Raw genomic sequence first — 18869 nt, 5'->3', positions numbered from 1 at the left:
ATTCGCAATTCCAATTGTTCTGCGATGCACTTACTAAATAAACACTTTTTACGATCGTTAATCACAACGAAAACATTTTCACATTGTGAAGATTTCCCCTCTTTCCCTTGGTTTGAAGAAACTTTCAGATATGTTAATTAAGAGAACGTTGCCGGCTCGCTTATTCACACTTTTTTCTTTTGTGTGTTCTATTATTATTAACTCATAATTTGTAGTTTGATTTGAGTTATGTAAATCTCTAGCGGAGCTCAGGTTCGTTGCCTGAGTCATTCGTTTGATTTAGACATAAAAAGCTTTCGCCTGCTTTCATTAATTACAATTCAAATTCAAAATTCAAATGGCAGCATCAATAAAACTTGATCGTTCTTAATAATGAGCTGTTAATTATGAATGGATTTTCTTTCAAGTTTTTTTTTCAAATTTGTTCCCTGACTCATTTCATATCTCGCAATCTGCAATCGCAACAGGAACTCAAATCAAATCAAGTCAAATCAAATCATATCTAAATAGCCAAAAGTCGTCACTACCTTTTATAATATCAAATTGGAATGTTGCGTCGAAACGTAGGAAGTGAACAAAATTGTTCAAGAAGCAGAAACAGAAATATGTATATAAGAGAGCTCCCAAATGGAACTTGTTTTAATTCATTTTGCAGTAGCGCAAAAAGGTCTTAAGTGACAAACTCGTTTTCCTCTATAGCCACAACCACCTCGTATCTAATGTTGTTTGTTTGGCCTGCTGCTAACAGTCAGTCATTCAGTCAGTCATTCAGTCAGTCTTACAAACACCTATAAAAAAAAAATATATAAAGCTAGGCAGTTGGACTGAGAAAATATGGCAAACAACTTTTGTTTTTTGTATGTTTATAAAAGTAAAATCAGCCAAGTGTAACAATTAAGCGTTGGCAAAACAACAGCAACAAAAGACGAGTCACTTACATATTCACATACACTGTTACAAAAAAAATAGCAGTCAAATGTAATAGTTACACTGTGATTTGAATAAGCAGGAAAAGAGTTAAAGAAGTGTTGAAATATCATTTGGTATTTCACATTTCTTTCCTTTATTTATATGTGATTCAGATTCAGTTTCAGAATAAATGAATTTCTACTCAATAAATTAAATATTTTTGCTGCTTTTAAATGGAATATTAAATTCCCAATGATTGCTTTTAAGACTCGTTTCCATTAAAGAATTATGTATTACAAAATTTTAAATATTATTAGGTATTTCACATTTCTTTAGTTCAACATTAAATACTTTATTTAAATGTGATTCAGATTCAGTTTATAGAATCGATAAATATATTTCCAACCAATAATAATATTTCACAATAAAGTGATTAATATTTCTCCCTGCTTTTAAATGAATATTAAATTCCTAATGATTGCTTTTAAAGTCTCGTATTACAAATGTTGGAATATTTTTTGATATTTCATATTTCTACACATCATCATCAATTACTTTGATTAGATGTGATTCATATTCAGTTTCCAGAATCAATATAAATATTTCTCCTGCTTTTAAATGAAATATTAAATTCCTAATGGCTTTTAAAAACTTGTGATCAACAAATAAATTGCCAAAACAACAATATGATTCCACATTCCTTTAAATGCTTCCCTTTTGCGTCAGTGTAACACAAGTTTATGGAGTTATGTCTGTAAGCGAACCTGTATGAACGTATTGCCCATATGGACCGCATCGAGCTGTAGCTGTGGTTAGGAAATCTTGTTGAAGAAGCGCTGACGTTGATACGCCTGCTAACTTTGCTGTATCTAATTTGAATTTAAATTAGTTTAACCACAACACAAAGCAAAGCAAAGCACAGCAAAGCAAAGGTTGTTGTCTTCCAGCGGGATTGAGGTTAAACTGATGGGGAAGCTCTGCTCTCTCATTTGTACAAATCACATGGAATAAGTGTAGAATATATCAACCCAAATACCAAAAAGCAGTTCATAATGAATGACCCTCTAAAAGATTGAAATCATTTCGAATTCCACAAGGTTTTTGCAATCGTTTTCAAGCTAAATCAAATGCGATCTTCAAACTCTATTCCAAGTAAATATAATTATCACTGCGATGATCTAATCGAACATCTTGTTCAACTTTATATTTGCAGGTACATTCACAACACCAACAACTACAACCCTTTAAGACAAAAACTGCAAATAAGCATAGTCGATTTCGAGGCGAGGTGTTCTTTCTGAATCTCGAAGATGGCTATTTTGGCTGCCAAGTTAATGAGTCCACGGACTATTTGCAACTATACGATCTATCGAAAATCTGCGACGGCAATCAAGACTGTTTTCTTGGTTCCGATGAGCTGAGTAAAGAGCTCAAATGCACAAGTAAGTTTCGAGTTGAGATGAAGTTTGGCTTAACAACTGATTCGCTTTTTGTTGTTTCGAACGTTTTTCAGATGACTGTGATAAGGATGGCACAAAGTGCACAAATGGTGTTTGCCTCAATGGTGTTTGCCATTGCAATGACGGCTTTGGCGGCTGCAATTGCGTCGATCAAGGTAAGTTCTATACAACGAAACGGAATGCTTCTCCGCTTACATAACCCGTTAACCGGTTGAAATCAAAAACCTTTTCCTTTTACAACAAATACAGATGAGAACGAATGCAAGCAACGGCCATGCGATGTCTTTGCCCATTGCACAAACACATTGGGCAGTTTTACGTGTACCTGCTTTCCGGGCTATCGCGGCAATGGTTTCCAATGTGAAGGTAAGTCTTCGACTATCTTTCGAGTCTTGTTATTGTATTGTTGTTAGTCTAAGCATAGGCATAATGACCGAGCGAACGAATGAACAACCCAAACTCAAACTCAAACTACAAATGATTGTTGTTGCCGTTTTGTACTTCCGTCAACGTCTGTTGCCTGAGACCATGATTTAGTCTAGGTTACTTCATAGATCTCTTAACGTTACGTTTGCTAACGGTTTATTTCGCTGGAAATCTTAGCGAGAGATCTTCAACTCGAGTCTCCAACTCATTTCAATCGTCTCAAGTGCCCAGCTTCAAGTTAAAATGTAACAAAAGACGCGCCGGCCATCACAACACCAACAACAGCAACTACAACAGCAATATGAAAGCTTTTCTCTCAGCACTCACAATGGCCAAGCTGTGGAATCTACGCTCTCTGTGTATACTTATCTAGTCGAGGTAATAATAATGACCATGTAGCGATTACACTTGAGTACCTTACAGCGTCGTCTGCTCATTGTTAGAAGTTAGTTATTGTTAACAATGCTCAGGAGCGTTGCTCACAATACTAAAGCGAAGTCAAAGAGAATGATCTTAAAGCAAATGCAAATGCTTTAAAAGCTGAGAATGAGGAAGAGTTCTTCAAGTGCTTTTGCTTAATCGCAAAGATAAGTAAAGTAAACACAATGAAATGGCTTTCATCGATGAGCTAAGATTTGTAAGGCAAGTTAGGAGATGCCTTTTGAAACTCTTCTTCTTTCACTGATGAACATGTTTCATGGAGAGCGTTCCCGTTCACAGCGTGGGCCCAAAACCCTCCAGCGCACCTGTCCAACCTGTCGACCTGTACGACAGTGAAAAAGTGCTGGCCATAATTGGACTGGGCCTAATGTTGCGTAATGAAAACACATTATGGCATCACACAGAGCATCCAAAGAGAGACGCGGGCATAAGAAATCAAAAAATACTACAATAATAATAATAATAGCCAGCGAAATAGGAAGATTCTAACCCAGCTAGCACTTACGTAGAAGTCTATTCCTGACAATGATGATGATCATGATCATGTTGATGGTGTTGGTGGTTGCCACAAGATTTGTTGCAATGGCTTTCGCACCGCAGAACATAGCAGTAGACGTAGACATGATCGTACGAGCATATACACGTCTGTTAGACGAGGAATCAGTGTCATGTAATCTGACCCCAAACATGGACACGCCAGAACTTTCAACACTCAAGCAGAGCTTCCCTCTTTTCACCTGCATCTCTCTCTCTCTCTCTGTCTCTTGGTTGGCAGATGCAATGCGATAACGAGCGCAAATTTCACAAACGCTCTGGCATTACCCGGCTAAGTATGAAGACGTTGCCGAGATTCTAGATTACAATGTGACGACTTCTCTCGCAGCAGCAGCAGCAGCAGCAGCGAAAAAGGGGGGCAAAGTGGGAATCGGAGTCATCGTCATCGTAGTCAGCGTCGTCAGCGTCAGGCATGCATAAATTCTGGGCAGTGGCATGTAACGTCTCAGCATCGTATTTCAGTCATACGAGCATTATCTAATTCCATTCTATAGGCACGTCTCTTCCGTTGCATTTCATTACGATAGGCAGACAGACGGAAAGACAGAGAGACAGACAGACTGCCAAATGGACAGTCGAGGCAAGGTTCTAGAGAACTCAAGCCAAGTGCTCGTTGTAATCATTTGAATCAACCTGCTTTAAATACGCTGAGAACAAAGTTTTCCCCAAGTGCGTGCCTGTGGCTGAAGTCAACTCGATTAAGGCCTAACTTTCCCACACAGTTCATCAAATCAAGTCGCGAGCTCTAATTAAATCATGATGAACGACTCTCTTTAAAGCGCAATTGCATAAATGTGCACTTATCTTAGATTATGACGCTGATTGTTGCATTCACACAGCACAGCACAGCAGAGCACATAAAAGATCTGCCACGATCTTATTTGATAATTACTTAATAGAGCCTCGTTTGAAGAGCTGTGAAGAAATCAAAGTTCACATTCAATGCGACGTATGAGTTTGAAATTTAAGCTTTAAAAGTACAAATTCAATTGAGTAATAAATGTGAATGAATATCAAAGAAGTTCGCCATTAAACTTCTCTATCAACTGCTCTATTTAAGTCATTTTTGTTCGATAATTACTAAGTAATCTCTTTTGACAGTCTGTTAGAGATTAAAGTTGTCATTGAGTGACTTTGAAGTATAAAGTTAAAAAAATAAAGCCTACATATTTATTCTTAAAAGTCCTTCATAAATTTGCGCTTTAGTTGAAATATCGATGTATCAAAGAAGTTCTCTATTATATTCTGACTATTTATGCGACTTTTCTTCATTTCTTTTAACGGGCAGCTGCCTCCTTTTGCTGACCATATGCAACTCTTCTATTCAATTCTTTCAACTGTCTCTCTTCACTCACATTTTATGGCAACTGTCGCTTGTTTTCCTGCCACGCTCATAACTTTATCCAGTTTTGCATCTTAGCCTCAAGTTCACCTATTAAACTTTGCTGCAAATCATGGTCAGTTTCCAGCTTCTCCTACTCAAAGTATTTATTTCCGTGTGTGTGGGGCTACCTGTTTGACTACCACACACACATACCATACAACCACGCGTCTAACGGTACGGTTGCAAGCACCTGTTGCATAGCTGGTGGCTGGTAGCTGGTGGCACATTGGCAGCATTATGTTCATGTTCATAACTCAGATGCGTGCACCGACGACGACTTCGTTAACGCATCGCCAAAGTCCAGTTATGCAATGAAGACGAAATTGCCACACAACGGAGGGGGGAGGTTGTGGTTTGTGGCAAGTCAATAGTCTTTTGCTTCTAATGCCAAAATGGAGTGAGTGTCGACTCCACAACCGAGTTGAGTGCTAAATTTATAACTATTTTGCCGCAGTCGAACAGCAACACGAGTTGTTGCAGCTGTTGTTATTGCTGTTTGTTGTTGTTTGTGTTTTTGTTTAATTTTGCTGCCACGTTCACCACAAGCGGCAGCGGCGGCTTGCTCCCTTTCGTTTCGCTAACTGGGGCAGATCATTAAAACGGATAAAATAGATTGTGCCCCACGTTGCGGCGGCACAACAACAACATTGTCGACTCGGCGCTTAATGCTGTGCTGTGTCCTCAAAAGCCGCAAACGGCACCGACTTCAACTTCTCAGCTCCCAGCTCCCAACTTCAACTTCAACTGCAACTCCAGCTCCAGCTCCAACTCCATCTTCGACTTCGACTTCGATGCACAGCTTCAAAAGATCAACGTCAGCTGATAAGCGTCGACTGTGAACGTGTTTATCTGCCATGCAGACCTAAATATACTCATATATATACGTATATAGTAGGGGGTACATCTGATATCTTTACAACTTTTATTTTCCTTTGCATATCAAAATGGCAGCAGCAATTAATTGGCGTGTCGCCTTGCCGCCGCTTTGCCTGATAAGCCATGAAAATGGCTTTAAACGCGTCCGACATTGACACGCCTTATTGCCCCCAACTAAACTCAACTCAACTCAACTAAAGCCGCAGTCGATGCCGCAGCAGCGTGTTGCCACATTTACGCGCCACCGCCAAATTGAGCCACCCATGACTTCAACCTCAACTTTGGATGCGAACTCCGCGGCTTCGACTGACATCACTTGACGACGCCCGACCTTGATCTTTTTCTCAATGTTGTTGTCGTCGTTTTTTTTTTCATTCCTTTGGTTTTTAATTTTTGTTGTTGCCGTGCCTTACATGGAAAAACTTAACGCATAATTGCGCCACAAATTTGTTAGCTAATTTCATATTTCTTCTCCCAGTTTGTGTATACCCTATATAAAGAAGAGTTGCTCAAAGAGTTGTCAGTGTTCACAGAAAAGAACGATTAAGGAAAACACAAAAATTTCGTAGATACAGAAACTTTACAGTAAGAATAAAATATTCTACTTCTTGCTAGACAAATGTATGTTACAGTCTTAAAAGTGTTCTCTTAAAATTTGAACATTTTTGAATAAAAAAAGTAAACAATTAAGGTACTTTTTTTGTAGTTGTTGAAATGATTTATAGCTTTTACTGAGCATCTGACTGTCGATCTACTTATTTGAGTTTTTCATGCTAAGTTTAGTTTTTTTGCTTGAGTTCAAGTTCAAATGTTATTTAGCTATGCTTCACCATAAATTACCACACACAGACTTTTAGTTTTTGAGTTGCTGTTTCTATCTGTTTCTCTTATTTCGTTTTTTTTTTTTTAAGTTGTTCATCATAGTTTAGCAGTCGAGCATGAAAGTCATGTCCGCTCGTAAATTGCTGCGCTTCTATTATAAAAATAGATATACAAAGTATGCATAGTATATATATTTTAAGTATGTGCGACTATCTGTAAAAATAGTGCAAATTTGTGGCACGAATGTCATAACTAAAAAACCGACAACAACAACGAAAACAACGACATAAATTGCAAATGCTAATTAGCAGAACAATTACATAAATTTATTAGAGAGACGCCAACAAGTCCAGACCCAGAGCCACGCTTTTATCTACATTGTAGATTGTTTGAGCTCTTTACAATAAATCAGTACAGTCGCGACTGCTAATTAGCTTTGATTAGCGCAGTTAAAACATTGCCAATCTGAACAGACTTGAATATTTCGCAATAGAGAAGAGAATTAGCAAAATACATGAAGCGTACATTCGAGTAGATTAAACAAAAGCATCCAAGGTTATTTCTAATGTTGAGTTAGTGTTTCAATGCTAATGAAAGCCCATCTCATCTCTTCAGCCCAATTATATTGGACGTAACAAGCCTAGCATTAAAAAAAGAACATAGAAATTGGCAGTTGGAGAACAAGTTTTGAATTCTTCCTCCAATGCCATTCGATGGAAATATGTTTTTCTAATGATTCCTCAGACATTCAACCGGAAATCTGGGCTGTGCCCACGGGCAATAGAAAATACTAGATGGAAAGACAACGAGAGAGAGAAGCAAAGATATTTTTGTTTAACATGCATTCAACTTAATTACCTGCAGTCACGCATATTTGATTGGTTTGCTAGCAACAAAAAAATAACAAATTTTTAAGTACAAACATTTGGCCCAAGGCTGGACAACGCCTACATGAAGGAGAGCAGAACTAAACTCGAAATCGAGAAGAGAAGCATAGTTTTGAGTGAAAAGAAATCTCAATTATAATGGGAGTATGCTGAGGCGCAAATAAATTGAATTTTGCACCTGAACTCAACTCGCAGACAGGCACAGTCAGAGCCAATGGCCTGTTGGTCAATGGCCTAAACGGCAAACGGGCAATGGGCAACGGGCAGCTGGACTGTCTTCTGTCTCTCAGGCTTCAGTGTGCACATTGCATAAAGTAATTAAACTGACATTGAAACTTAGACGAACATAGAACGCTTCCTGCTTCTGACTAAAACTCCTGGCTACCAACTGGCAACTGGGTAACTTGGCAACTCGGCAACTTGCAACTGCCAAGTGGCAGACAGGCGAACGTAGACGATGACATTGAGTAATCAGACTTAGCAATTGGTAACTGGTAACATGGAATGCAGTCATATCATAGACGAAGGCAGATGACTCTCAGTCTCTCAGTTTCTTAGTCGCAGTCTCAGCTCAGTCTCACAGGCAAAGACGTTCCTGTTTGAGAGTGATGATCCTCTTAATTTATAAGCTAAAAACTAGTAATTATAACTGCGCAACCTGTTCGACTGCCCATAATTATAAGGAAGGCTGTTGCCACTGCCCTTGTGATTGCCTCTCGACTCTCGTCTTTTGCCAACTTTTGTACTTATGTCATATTAGCTATAAATGTACAACATTTCTTATCCATAAAACCAATGATTAATGGCTCTGTCAGATTGCCAGACTGCAAAACAGAACAGAGAGCCGAGCAAACCTTTCCATTCGGACTGTGGCCCTAAAAGTCTCTTCTCTCTGTTCTTCTCTGGCATCGTTTGCCACAGTTGCCGCTTCATTGGCTCTGCTGGCTAGAATTGAATTGAATTCTCAATGCGCTGCTGCGGCCTATTGGAGCGTAAAGCAGATCGTTGTGCTTCCGCATGAGCTGTACATACGACTAGAAACGAGTGCTTGTTGTGCATTCATTAGCTAAACACACACCATCAACATTCACATCAATATCAACAAATGAACCAAGCAACAAACTAACCAAATCAAGCAAACCGATTCAACAAAAGTATAAATCAATTATAGCAAAAAACAGAAACAAAAAAAACAAACAACTGTGATTTTCAAATTGATTATAGTTTGAACAGAAAACATGAGCGTTCACTTACCCCATTAATCTGCAATTGGATTATAAATGATTCCTCTCCTCAAGATTTGCGCTGCGATTGTGCGTTTGTATGCCAATTATGCTGAAAAGATATGATGAAGATGTCATTAGCGAGCAGCAATTGTACATTCTACATTCGTCTAGTAATTGCAAGTAAAAGATACAACTTCAGATACCATTCTTTTACCAGGAAATTAACAAAGCAATCATTTTGAATGCGAAATTAAATTTATAGGCCAGTTCCCATGAAGAAAGTTACTTTAGTTTTCACGTTGAATTAAAATGAAAGAATTTTCTTCATGAATTCAAATTGAAAATAAATTCAAATCAAATTTGATGTACTAAAATCTGTTTCGCTGCAAAAGCAAGTTCTATTATACATGCGACTTCGCTTCAATGCTAGCTCAATGTTGTAATTGGTTCGGATCATGGGAAAATATATGCAACTGGTGCATCCTGTGTGCATTGACATTGCTGCTTGGCTTGGCTTCAACTGAGGCTGGGGACTGTATCTGTATCTGGTTGCCAAGGCAGATGACACTGAAATGTCATGCGTAACATGCAAATTAGAAAATGTTCAATCCACTTGCTGACGTTGCAAGCTACCGCAGCATGTTGCGTTGCTTTGCGTTGCGTTACGCAGTCAAGCGGTAAATGCGTAAATAACAAGTTCGTTGCCTAAGTCATTCGTTTGCTAATGGTTAAGATGGTAGGGAGGGAGGGGAGTCAACTCTTCTCTGATTGCCACATTATTAATCATGCCACAATCATTTTTTGCCATTGCAGACATTGACGAATGCCAAGATCCGGCGATAGCATCGCGATGCGTGGAGAATGCCGAGTGCTGCAATCTGCCCGCGCACTTCCTCTGCAAGTGCAAGGACGGCTACACGGGCGACGGTGAAGTGCTGTGCACGGACGTCGATGAGTGTAGCAATCCGTTGGCCTGCGGTGTGCATGCGCAGTGCATCAACACGCCCGGCAATTACACGTGCGCGTGTCCGGATGGCTTTGTGGGCAATCCCTATGACGGTTGCCAGGATATCGATGAGTGCGCATACCCCAATGTCTGCGGACCCGGTGCCATATGTACGAATCTCGAGGGCAGTCATCGCTGCGACTGCCCGCCGGGCTACGATGGCGACGGACGCACCGAACAGGGTTGCGTCGATCTCGATGAATGCGCTCGCACACCGTGCGGTCGCAATGCCGATTGCCTCAACACAGACGGCAGCTTCCGCTGCCTTTGCCCCGATGGCTTTAGCGGGGATCCAATGAACGGTTGTGAGGGTAAGTACAGCATTGATACGACCAACATTGAATACGCTACGAATTCATTTTCATATTTGAAATTTTTGCCATACGTTCTTTTTGGTATTCTTTTTTTTTGGCACCGTTTTTTGGCACAACTCACGCACACACTTACAATAAACACACACACATATACACACGCTCAATACATGCCGCATGCACCGCAAACAAAAAACTGATTCCATTAACAACAACGATTAACCAACGCAACATGATGTGCAGATGTCGATGAATGCGCCATTAACAATCCATGCGGTTTGGGTGCTCAATGCGTGAACTTGGGCGGTAGCTTTCAATGTCGTTGTCCACTGGGCTTTGTCCTCGAACACGATCCAAACGCCGAGTTGCCCAGCACAACACCCACACTACAACTGGGCTATGGCGATGGCGACACAATAATCACACCGGCGGCAACATCGGGCGCCGGTTTGGCCTGCCTGGACATCGATGAGTGCAATCAGCCCGATGGCGTTGCCAAGTGCGGCACAAATGCCAAGTGCATCAATTTCCCGGGCTCATATCGCTGCTTGTGTCCAAGCGGATTCCAAGGACAGGGCTATTTGCACTGCGAGAGTTAGTATTTGCTTAATTGCATGTCTGCATGTTGTATTTGTTTGAATGCATTCTCAGCATCTTCCCTGAACAGAAGTCTTGCTGAAAATGCATTTGTGACTGGCGAGATGTGCGAGGTGGCAAATCCCAAACACGATTATCAAAATTTACAAACAAATTCCTTTCGACTTTGTCGTGTTTTGTCACCTACGCCTCTCTAATTTAGTCAGTGCTTTCTCCATCTGTGTCTTTCTCTTTCTCTCTCTATTTCTGAAACTCAAACGCTTTCAGCTGCTAGCTTCGAGAGCTTCCTGCTTCCCACAGCTTCCCCATAGCTTTCCACAGCTTTCCTACGTATCTGTATCTGTATCTTTGTCTCCCAATTCCTAAATCTCCCACCGCTCCCCCTTTTCACGCTATGCTTCCACCACTCTCATATGTTTATTTTGTATTTGTTTGATTTGATTACTAATTTAATTAATTGCAATATATATTTAACCACCTCCCCCTCGGCCCTGCCCCGCCTACGAACACACCACAACACGCCAATGAACACGCGTTGCATTGAAATGAACCAACCCCCGTCTCTGCTCCCCATCCGTCTCTGCGCTTTTCCCCTACGCACCAAACGCGATCGCGACCTCGACAGACATCAACGAATGCCAGGATAATCCGTGTGGCGATAACGCCATCTGCACAGACACCGTCGGCAGTTTTGTTTGCACGTGCAAACCGGATTACACCGGAGACCCCTTCAGGGGTTGTGTGGACATCGATGAATGTGCCGCTTTGGATAAACCTTGCGGCGAACATGCAATCTGCGAGAACACTGCACCAGGATACGAGTGCAAGTGTCCGCCAGGCTACGATGGTAAACCAGATCCCAAGGATGGATGTGTGCCCACCGATGTGAACATTTTGTGTAGCAGCAACTTTGACTGCACCAACAACGCCGAATGCATTGAGAACCATTGCTTCTGTCTCGATGGCTTCGAACCCATCGGCTCCAGCTGCGTGGATATTGACGAGTGTCGCACTCATGCCGAGGCTTGTGGGCCGCATGCCCAGTGCTTGAACACGCCCGGATCGTATCGTTGTGATTGCGAGGCTGGCTATGTTGGCAGTCCGCCGAGACTGGCCTGCAAGCAGCCCTGCGAGGATGTCAAGTGTGGTGCTCATGCTTACTGCAAACCGGATCAGAATGAAGCATACTGCGTCTGCGAGGAGGGCTGGACTTACAACCCCAGCGATGTCTCTGCAGGTTGCGTGGACATCGACGAATGCGATCTGGTGCACGGACCATTTGGCAGCTGTGGCCAGAATGCCAGCTGCACAAACTCCCCGGGTGGCTACAGCTGCGCCTGTCCACCTGGATACTCAGGAGATCCACACTCAAAATGCTTGGACATCGACGAATGCCGTTCTGGCTCGGTGAAATGCGGCGCAGGCGCTGAATGCATTAATCAGCCAGGTGGCAGCTACTCCTGCCGTTGTCCCGAGGGCACTCTCGCCGATCCGGATCCCTCGGTGCGCTGTGTGCCCATCGTGAGCTGTGCCTCGAGCGAACAGTGTCCCGGCAATGCCATTTGCGACGAGACCCAACGATGCCTGTGCCCGGAACCGAATATTGGCAACGATTGCCGTCATCCCTGCGAGACGCGCGACTGTGGCGCCCATGCTCAGTGCATGCTGGCCAACGGACAAGCCCAGTGCCTCTGTGCACCGGGATACACTGGAAATGCTGCGCTGCCAGGCGGCTGCAGTGACATCGACGAGTGTCGCGCCAATCCTTGTGCCGACAATGCCATTTGCACCAACACTGCAGGCGGTTATCTGTGCCAGTGTCCAGGTGGTTCCTCAGGCGATGCCTATCGCGATGGCTGTGCCTCGGGCAAGACTGTCGGTTGCTCTGACGCCAATCCTTGTGCTCTGGGCGAGAGCTGTGTCCAAGATGCCTTCACCGGCAGCAGCGTCTGCATTTGTCGGCAGGGTTACGAACGTAGTCCCGAAGGTGGACAGTGTCAGGATGTCGATGAGTGTGCTGGACAGCGAGGCAAGCCTGCTTGTGGATTGAATGCGCTCTGCAAGAATCTGCCAGGCAGCTATGAGTGCCGTTGTCCTCAGGGACACACTGGAAATCCCTTTGTCATGTGTGAACTCTGCAACAGTCCCGAGTGTCAATGCCAACCACCCTACAAACTTTTGGGCAACAGCTGCGTCTTGGCAGGCTGCTCCACTGGACAGCCCTGTCCCAGCGGTGCGGAGTGCATCTCTATTGCGGGTGGCGTCAGCTACTGCGCCTGCCCCAAGGGTTATCAGACGCAAGCCGACGGCAGCTGCGTGGATGTCAACGAGTGCGAGGAACGTGGCGCTCAACTTTGTGCCTATGGCGCCCAGTGCATCAATCAGCAAGGTGGCTACAGCTGCCACTGCCCCGAAGGTTATCAGGGAGATGCCTACAATGGACTTTGTGCGCCTGCCCAACGTAAATGCGCCGCAGACAAAGAATGCGCAAGTAATGAAAAGTGTATACAGCCCGGAGAGTGCGTATGCCCGCCACCATATTTCCTGGATCCCCAAGACAACAACAAGTGCAAGAGTCCTTGCGAACGTTTCCCCTGCGGCATCAATGCCAAGTGCACACCTTCAGATCCGCCGCAATGCATGTGTGAGGCGGGCTTCAAGGGAGATCCACTACTTGGATGCACTGATGAGGATGAATGTGCTCATCTGCCATGCGCCTATGGCGCTTATTGTGTCAACAAGAAGGGCGGCTATCAGTGTGTCTGCCCTAAAGGTTTTACAGGAGATCCCTACAAAAGTGGCTGCATTTTGGAGAACGGTGTGCCCAAGAGTACTTGTGCCACCAACGAGGATTGTGCTGGAAATTTGGCCTGCCTTGATGGCAGTTGCCTCAGTCCCTGCGCCAGCTTGCTTTGTGGTCCCAATGCCTACTGCGAGACGGATCAGCATGCTGGCTGGTGTCGTTGTCGCGTGGGCTTCATCAAGAATGCCGATGGAGATTGCGTTTCACAGTGTCAGGATGTCATCTGTGGTGAGGGAGCTCTCTGTATTCCCACCAGTGAAGGACCCACCTGTAAGTGTCCCCAAGGCTATCTTGGAAATCCCTTCCCCGGCGGTAGCTGCAGTACCGATCAATGCAGCGCCTCTCGCCCCTGTGATGAGCGTCAGATCTGCATTAACGGACGCTGCAAGGAACGCTGCGAGGGCGTCGTTTGTGGCATCGGAGCCACCTGCGACAAGAGCAATGGAAAATGCGTGTGTGAGCCCAACTTTGTGGGCAATCCCGATCTGCTCTGCATGCCACCCATCGAGATGGCGAAGTGTTCGCCCAACTGTGGCGAGAATGCCCATTGCGAGTATGGTTTGGGGCAGAGCCGTTGTGCCTGTAACCCCGGCACCTTTGGCAATCCGTACGAAGGTTGTGGTGCTCAGAACAAGAATGTTTGTCAACCAAACAGCTGTGGTCCCAATGCTGAGTGTCGCGCTGCCGGTAATCAAATTACCTGTATCTGTCCGCAAGGATTCAGTGGAAATCCCTACGTGGGATGCCAAGATGTAGATGAATGTGCCAACAAACCTTGTGGACTGAACGCCGCCTGCTTGAATACTCCCGGTAGCTTCGAGTGCCTCTGCTTGTCTGGACATGCTGGCAATCCCTACAGCAGCTGCCAGCCCATCGAGAGCAAGTTCTGTCACGATGCCAATCAGTGTCAGTGCAGTGAGCGTGTCGAGTGCCCCGATGGATACAGCTGCCAGGGCGGACACTGCAAGAATCTATGCTCGAAAACAGCGTGCGGACCGCGCGCCATTTGTGATGCCGGCAAATGTCTGTGTCCACTGGGTTATGTCGGAGATCCACACGATCTCAGCCAGGGCTGCAGTATTCGTGGTCAGTGTGGCAATGATGCCGACTGTCGCCATTCGGAGATCTGCTTCCAGTTGGGCAAGGGTCTGCGCAAGTGCGTTGATGCCTGCTCCAAGATTCAATGCGGACCCAATGCTCTGTGTGTGGCCGATGATCATCGTTCCTCTTGTATTTGCTCGGATGGTTACTTTGGCAATCCCAGCAATCTGCAGGTCGGTTGTCAACCTGAACGCAAGGTGCCCGATCTCGAAGATAAATGCAAGACTGACAAGGATTGTGAGCGTGGATTTGGCTGCCAAGCTGGCGCTTTGGGCACTCGCGAGTGCATCAATCTCTGCTCGAATGTTGTCTGCGGACCGAACGAACTTTGTAAAATAAATCCAGCGGGTCACGCGATTTGCAACTGTGCCGACAGTTACGTATGGAATCCCGTTGTCTCCTCCTGCGAGAAACCCTCACTGCCCGATTGCACAAACGATGACAATTGTCCAGATGCTTCGGCATGTCGCCCCGACGTTTTGGGAGTGCTCAAGTGTGTGGCTATTTGCGACGCCTTCACCTGCCCAGCCAACTCGATTTGTGTTGCGCGCCATCACCAAGGACGTTGTGATTGCCTCAACGGTTTCGTGGGTAATCCCAATGATCGCAACGGCTGCCAGCCGGAACGTAAACATCAGTGTCGCAGCAATGCAGAGTGCTCCGAATCCGAGGGTTGCATCAAGGATGAAGCTACACAGTCGCTGAGCTGCCGACCTGCCTGCGATAGTGTCAAGTGCGGACCTGGAGCCGTGTGCATAACTAACAACCATCAGGCCCAATGTCAGTGCCCACCTGGACCTTATGCCGGCGATCCATATGATCCTTTCAACGGCTGCAAGAGCGTACCATGTGTCTATAATCACGATTGCCCGCCCAGTCAAATGTGCAACCGCATGACTCACACATGCTACGATGTTTGTGATGAGGAATCCTGTGGCGAGAATGCCATTTGTCTGGCCGAGGATCATCGTGCCGTTTGCCAATGTCCACCCGGTTTCCGTGGCAATCCTTTGCCCGAGGTCGCCTGTGTCAAGCAGAGTGGTTGCGCTCCGGGCAACTGCCATCCCACCGCCATCTGTGAGGTGACACCCGAAGGCGCCAGTTGCAAGTGCCCACCACTCTTTATCGGAGATCCTCAACCCAATACCAAGGGCTGTCGTCCAGATGGACAGTGCCCCAACGGAGATGCCGACTGCCCAGCGAATACGATTTGTGCTGGAGGACGTTGCCTCAATCCCTGTGATAATGCATGTGGCTCCAATGCCGACTGCAAGGTCGTAAATCGCAAGCCAGTGTGCAGCTGCCCGCTACGCTTCCAACCCATCTCGGAGTCGGCCAAGAATGGCTGTGCACGCAGCGCTTCCAAGTGCACCACGGATATTGACTGCGGCGGTGAACTATGCTATAATGGTCAGTGTCGTGTGGCATGCCGCAACACACAGGATTGCTCCGATGGTGAGCGCTGTGTGGGCAATGTATGTGTTGTCTCCTGCTTGGATCACAGTCAATGCTCCAGTGGTTTGGCCTGCATCGATGGCCATTGCGCGTTAGGCTGCCGCAGCAACAAGGAGTGCAAGCAGGAGCAATCCTGCATTGGCAACAAGTGTCTGGATCCTTGTCAATCGAGCACCAGCTGCGGACCGAATGCTCTTTGCAGCATTGCCGAACATCGCAGCCAATGCACCTGCCCCGATGGCTTTGAAGGCAATCCCACACCTGAGCAGGGTTGCGTGCGGGTTCCCGCACCATGCTTGGCCAGCAATCAGTGTCCCAATGGACACATGTGCATCGGAAACCAGTGCAATTTGCCCTGTACCAAGACCTCCGCTTGTGCAATTGGAGAACGTTGTTATCAACAGGTTTGCCGCAAGGTTTGCTACACTAGCAACAACTGTTTGGCTGGAGAGATTTGCAACAGCGATCGCACCTGCCAACCTGGCTGTGAATCCGACGCCGATTGTCCCCCAACCGAACTATGCTTGACAGGCAAGTGCAAGTGCGCCAGTGGATTTATTGGAACTCCCTTCGGATGCTCTGATATTGATGAGTGTACAGAGCAGCCTTGCCATGCCAGCGCCCGATGCGAAAATATTCCCGGCTCTTATCGCTGTGTTTGTCCCGAGGGCACAGTCGGAGATGGCTACACGCAACAGGGTTGCACACAGCCACGACAATGCCACAAGCATGACGATTGCGCCAATAGCTTGACCTGCATTCAAGGCAAGTGTACAGATCCTTGCCTACACACGGAGTGCGGACCGAATGCTCATTGCCAGGCGGAAGGACATCAATCCACCTGCAACTGCCCAGCTGGTTATCTAGGAGATCCTAATGACACCGGCGTCGGCTGCTTCAAGGTTGAGTGCATTGATCATGTGGACTGTGCCAGCGATCGTGCCTGCGATGCGGAAACGAATCGTTGCATCAAGCCCTGTGACTTTACTAGCTGCGGCAAGGGCAGCTGCCAGGTGTCCGATCATCAAGCCATCTGCGAGTGTTATGAGGGCTATCAGCTCACCAACGGAGTTTGTGAAGATATCAACGAGTGTTTGACCCAACCCTGTCACAGCACCGCCTTCTGCGACAATCTGCCGGGCAGCTATCACTGCAAGTGCCCCGAAGGACTCATTGGAGACCCGCTACATGCCGGCTGTCGCGATCCCAGCGAATGTATCAGCGATGCGGACTGCCCCGTTTCGGCCAGTTGCCAGAACTCACGTTGTCGCAGCCCTTGTGAGCGTCAAGGTGCTTGCGGCTTAAATGCTAATTGTCAGGCTCAGGCACACAAAGCTATTTGCAGTTGTGCTGCAAACTCTCGCGGAGATCCTCAAGTGGAGTGCGTACATATCGAGTGCGCCGACAACGATGACTGTGCCGCCGAAAAGGCGTGCCTGGATGCTAAGTGCGTTGATCCCTGCTCCCTGCCAAATGCTTGCGGTGCTCTTGCCCGCTGCTCCGTCCAGAATCATATTGGTGTCTGTGCCTGCGAATCAGGCAGCACTGGAGATGCCAAGCAGGGCTGTGTGCCCTTGCAATACTGCCAGCAGGATACACAGTGTCCTCAAGGTAGCATCTGTAGCCATGGCATCTGTAATGCTCTCTGCAGCAGCAATCGCGATTGTATTTCGGAACAACTCTGTCTGCAAGGTGTCTGTCAGAGCACCTGCAAGTCGAATTCGACATGCCCACAATTCCAGTTCTGTCAGAACAACATTTGTGCCAAGGAACTCGAATGCAGTGAGAACAGCGACTGTGGCGAGGATGAAACGTGCCTGCTGGATGCCTATGGACGCGCTCGCTGTGAGTCTGTGTGCTTGGGACGTGCCGCTTGTGGCCGGAATGCCGAGTGTGTGGCACGTTCTCATTCCCCCGACTGCATCTGCAAGGAGGGCTTCTTTGGCGATGCACGCTCTGGTTGCCGCAAGATCGAGTGCAGCAGCGACGACGATTGCTCGAATGACAAGAGTTGTGACAATCACATGTGTAAGATAGCATGTCTCATTGGACAGCCTTGTGGCGAGAATGCACTCTGTACCACGGAGAATCATCGACAGGTGTGCCATTGTCAGCCTGGCTTTAGTGGCGATCCTCGCGTTCGCTGCGATGTCATCGATTTCTGTAAGGATGCACCGTGCGGACCCGGTGCTCGGTGTCGCAATTCGCGCGGTTCATACAAATGCACGTGTCCGCCTGGTCTGGTGGGTGATCCGTATAACGAGGGCTGTCGTAGCTCGGTGGAGTGCGAGACCCACGATGATTGTCCCCCGCATGCTGCATGCACCAAGACAAATGGTGTTCCCAAGTGCCAGGATGTCTGCGCCCATCTGCAATGTGGCCCCAATGCGGAATGTGTTCCGAAGGGTCATGTCGCCCACTGTGCATGCCGCAATGGCTATGACGGCCAACCCGCTGACCGGGTGGCCGGCTGTAAGCCATTGCCAATGCCATGTCAAATCACTAGCGATTGCCCCACCAACACCTACTGCTCCGATAGTGTGTGTAAACGTAAGTACTAACCACCAAACCAAAGCAAACCACTCACGCACTACCCAACACCACCCAGCA

The 18869-nt window shown here is 46.2% G+C and overlaps 1 protein-coding gene and 1 non-coding gene across 3 annotated transcripts in view; one reads left to right on the top strand and one right to left on the bottom strand.

Annotated features, from left to right (window-relative positions):
- LOC117565812 (uncharacterized) overlaps positions 1-9114 on the bottom strand; it is a 97936-nt gene extending 88822 nt beyond the window's left edge. For both annotated transcript variants that reach the window (XR_007954594.1, XR_007954593.1), the window contains exon 1: positions 9015-9114. This is a non-coding gene — a transcript (uncharacterized LOC117565812). The remainder of the gene's footprint in view (positions 1-9014) is intronic.
- Positions 1-18869, top strand: part of LOC117565809 (uncharacterized) — a 113079-nt gene that overhangs the window by 19843 nt on the left and 74367 nt on the right. The window contains exons 3-8 of the mRNA XM_034245098.2: positions 2123-2351; positions 2423-2524; positions 2619-2735; positions 9800-10303; positions 10547-10897; positions 11526-18809. Of these exons, the coding sequence (XP_034100989.2) occupies positions 2123-2351; positions 2423-2524; positions 2619-2735; positions 9800-10303; positions 10547-10897; positions 11526-18809 (8587 nt within the window). The remainder of the gene's footprint in view (positions 1-2122; positions 2352-2422; positions 2525-2618; positions 2736-9799; positions 10304-10546; positions 10898-11525; positions 18810-18869) is intronic.

This window comes from Drosophila albomicans, chromosome 2L (assembly GCF_009650485.2).
Source record: "Drosophila albomicans strain 15112-1751.03 chromosome 2L, ASM965048v2, whole genome shotgun sequence".
Lineage (NCBI taxonomy): Eukaryota > Metazoa > Arthropoda > Insecta > Diptera > Drosophilidae > Drosophila > Drosophila albomicans.
The sequence above is the reverse complement of the archived record's forward strand: the minus strand, read 5'-3'. Positions and strand labels throughout refer to the sequence as shown.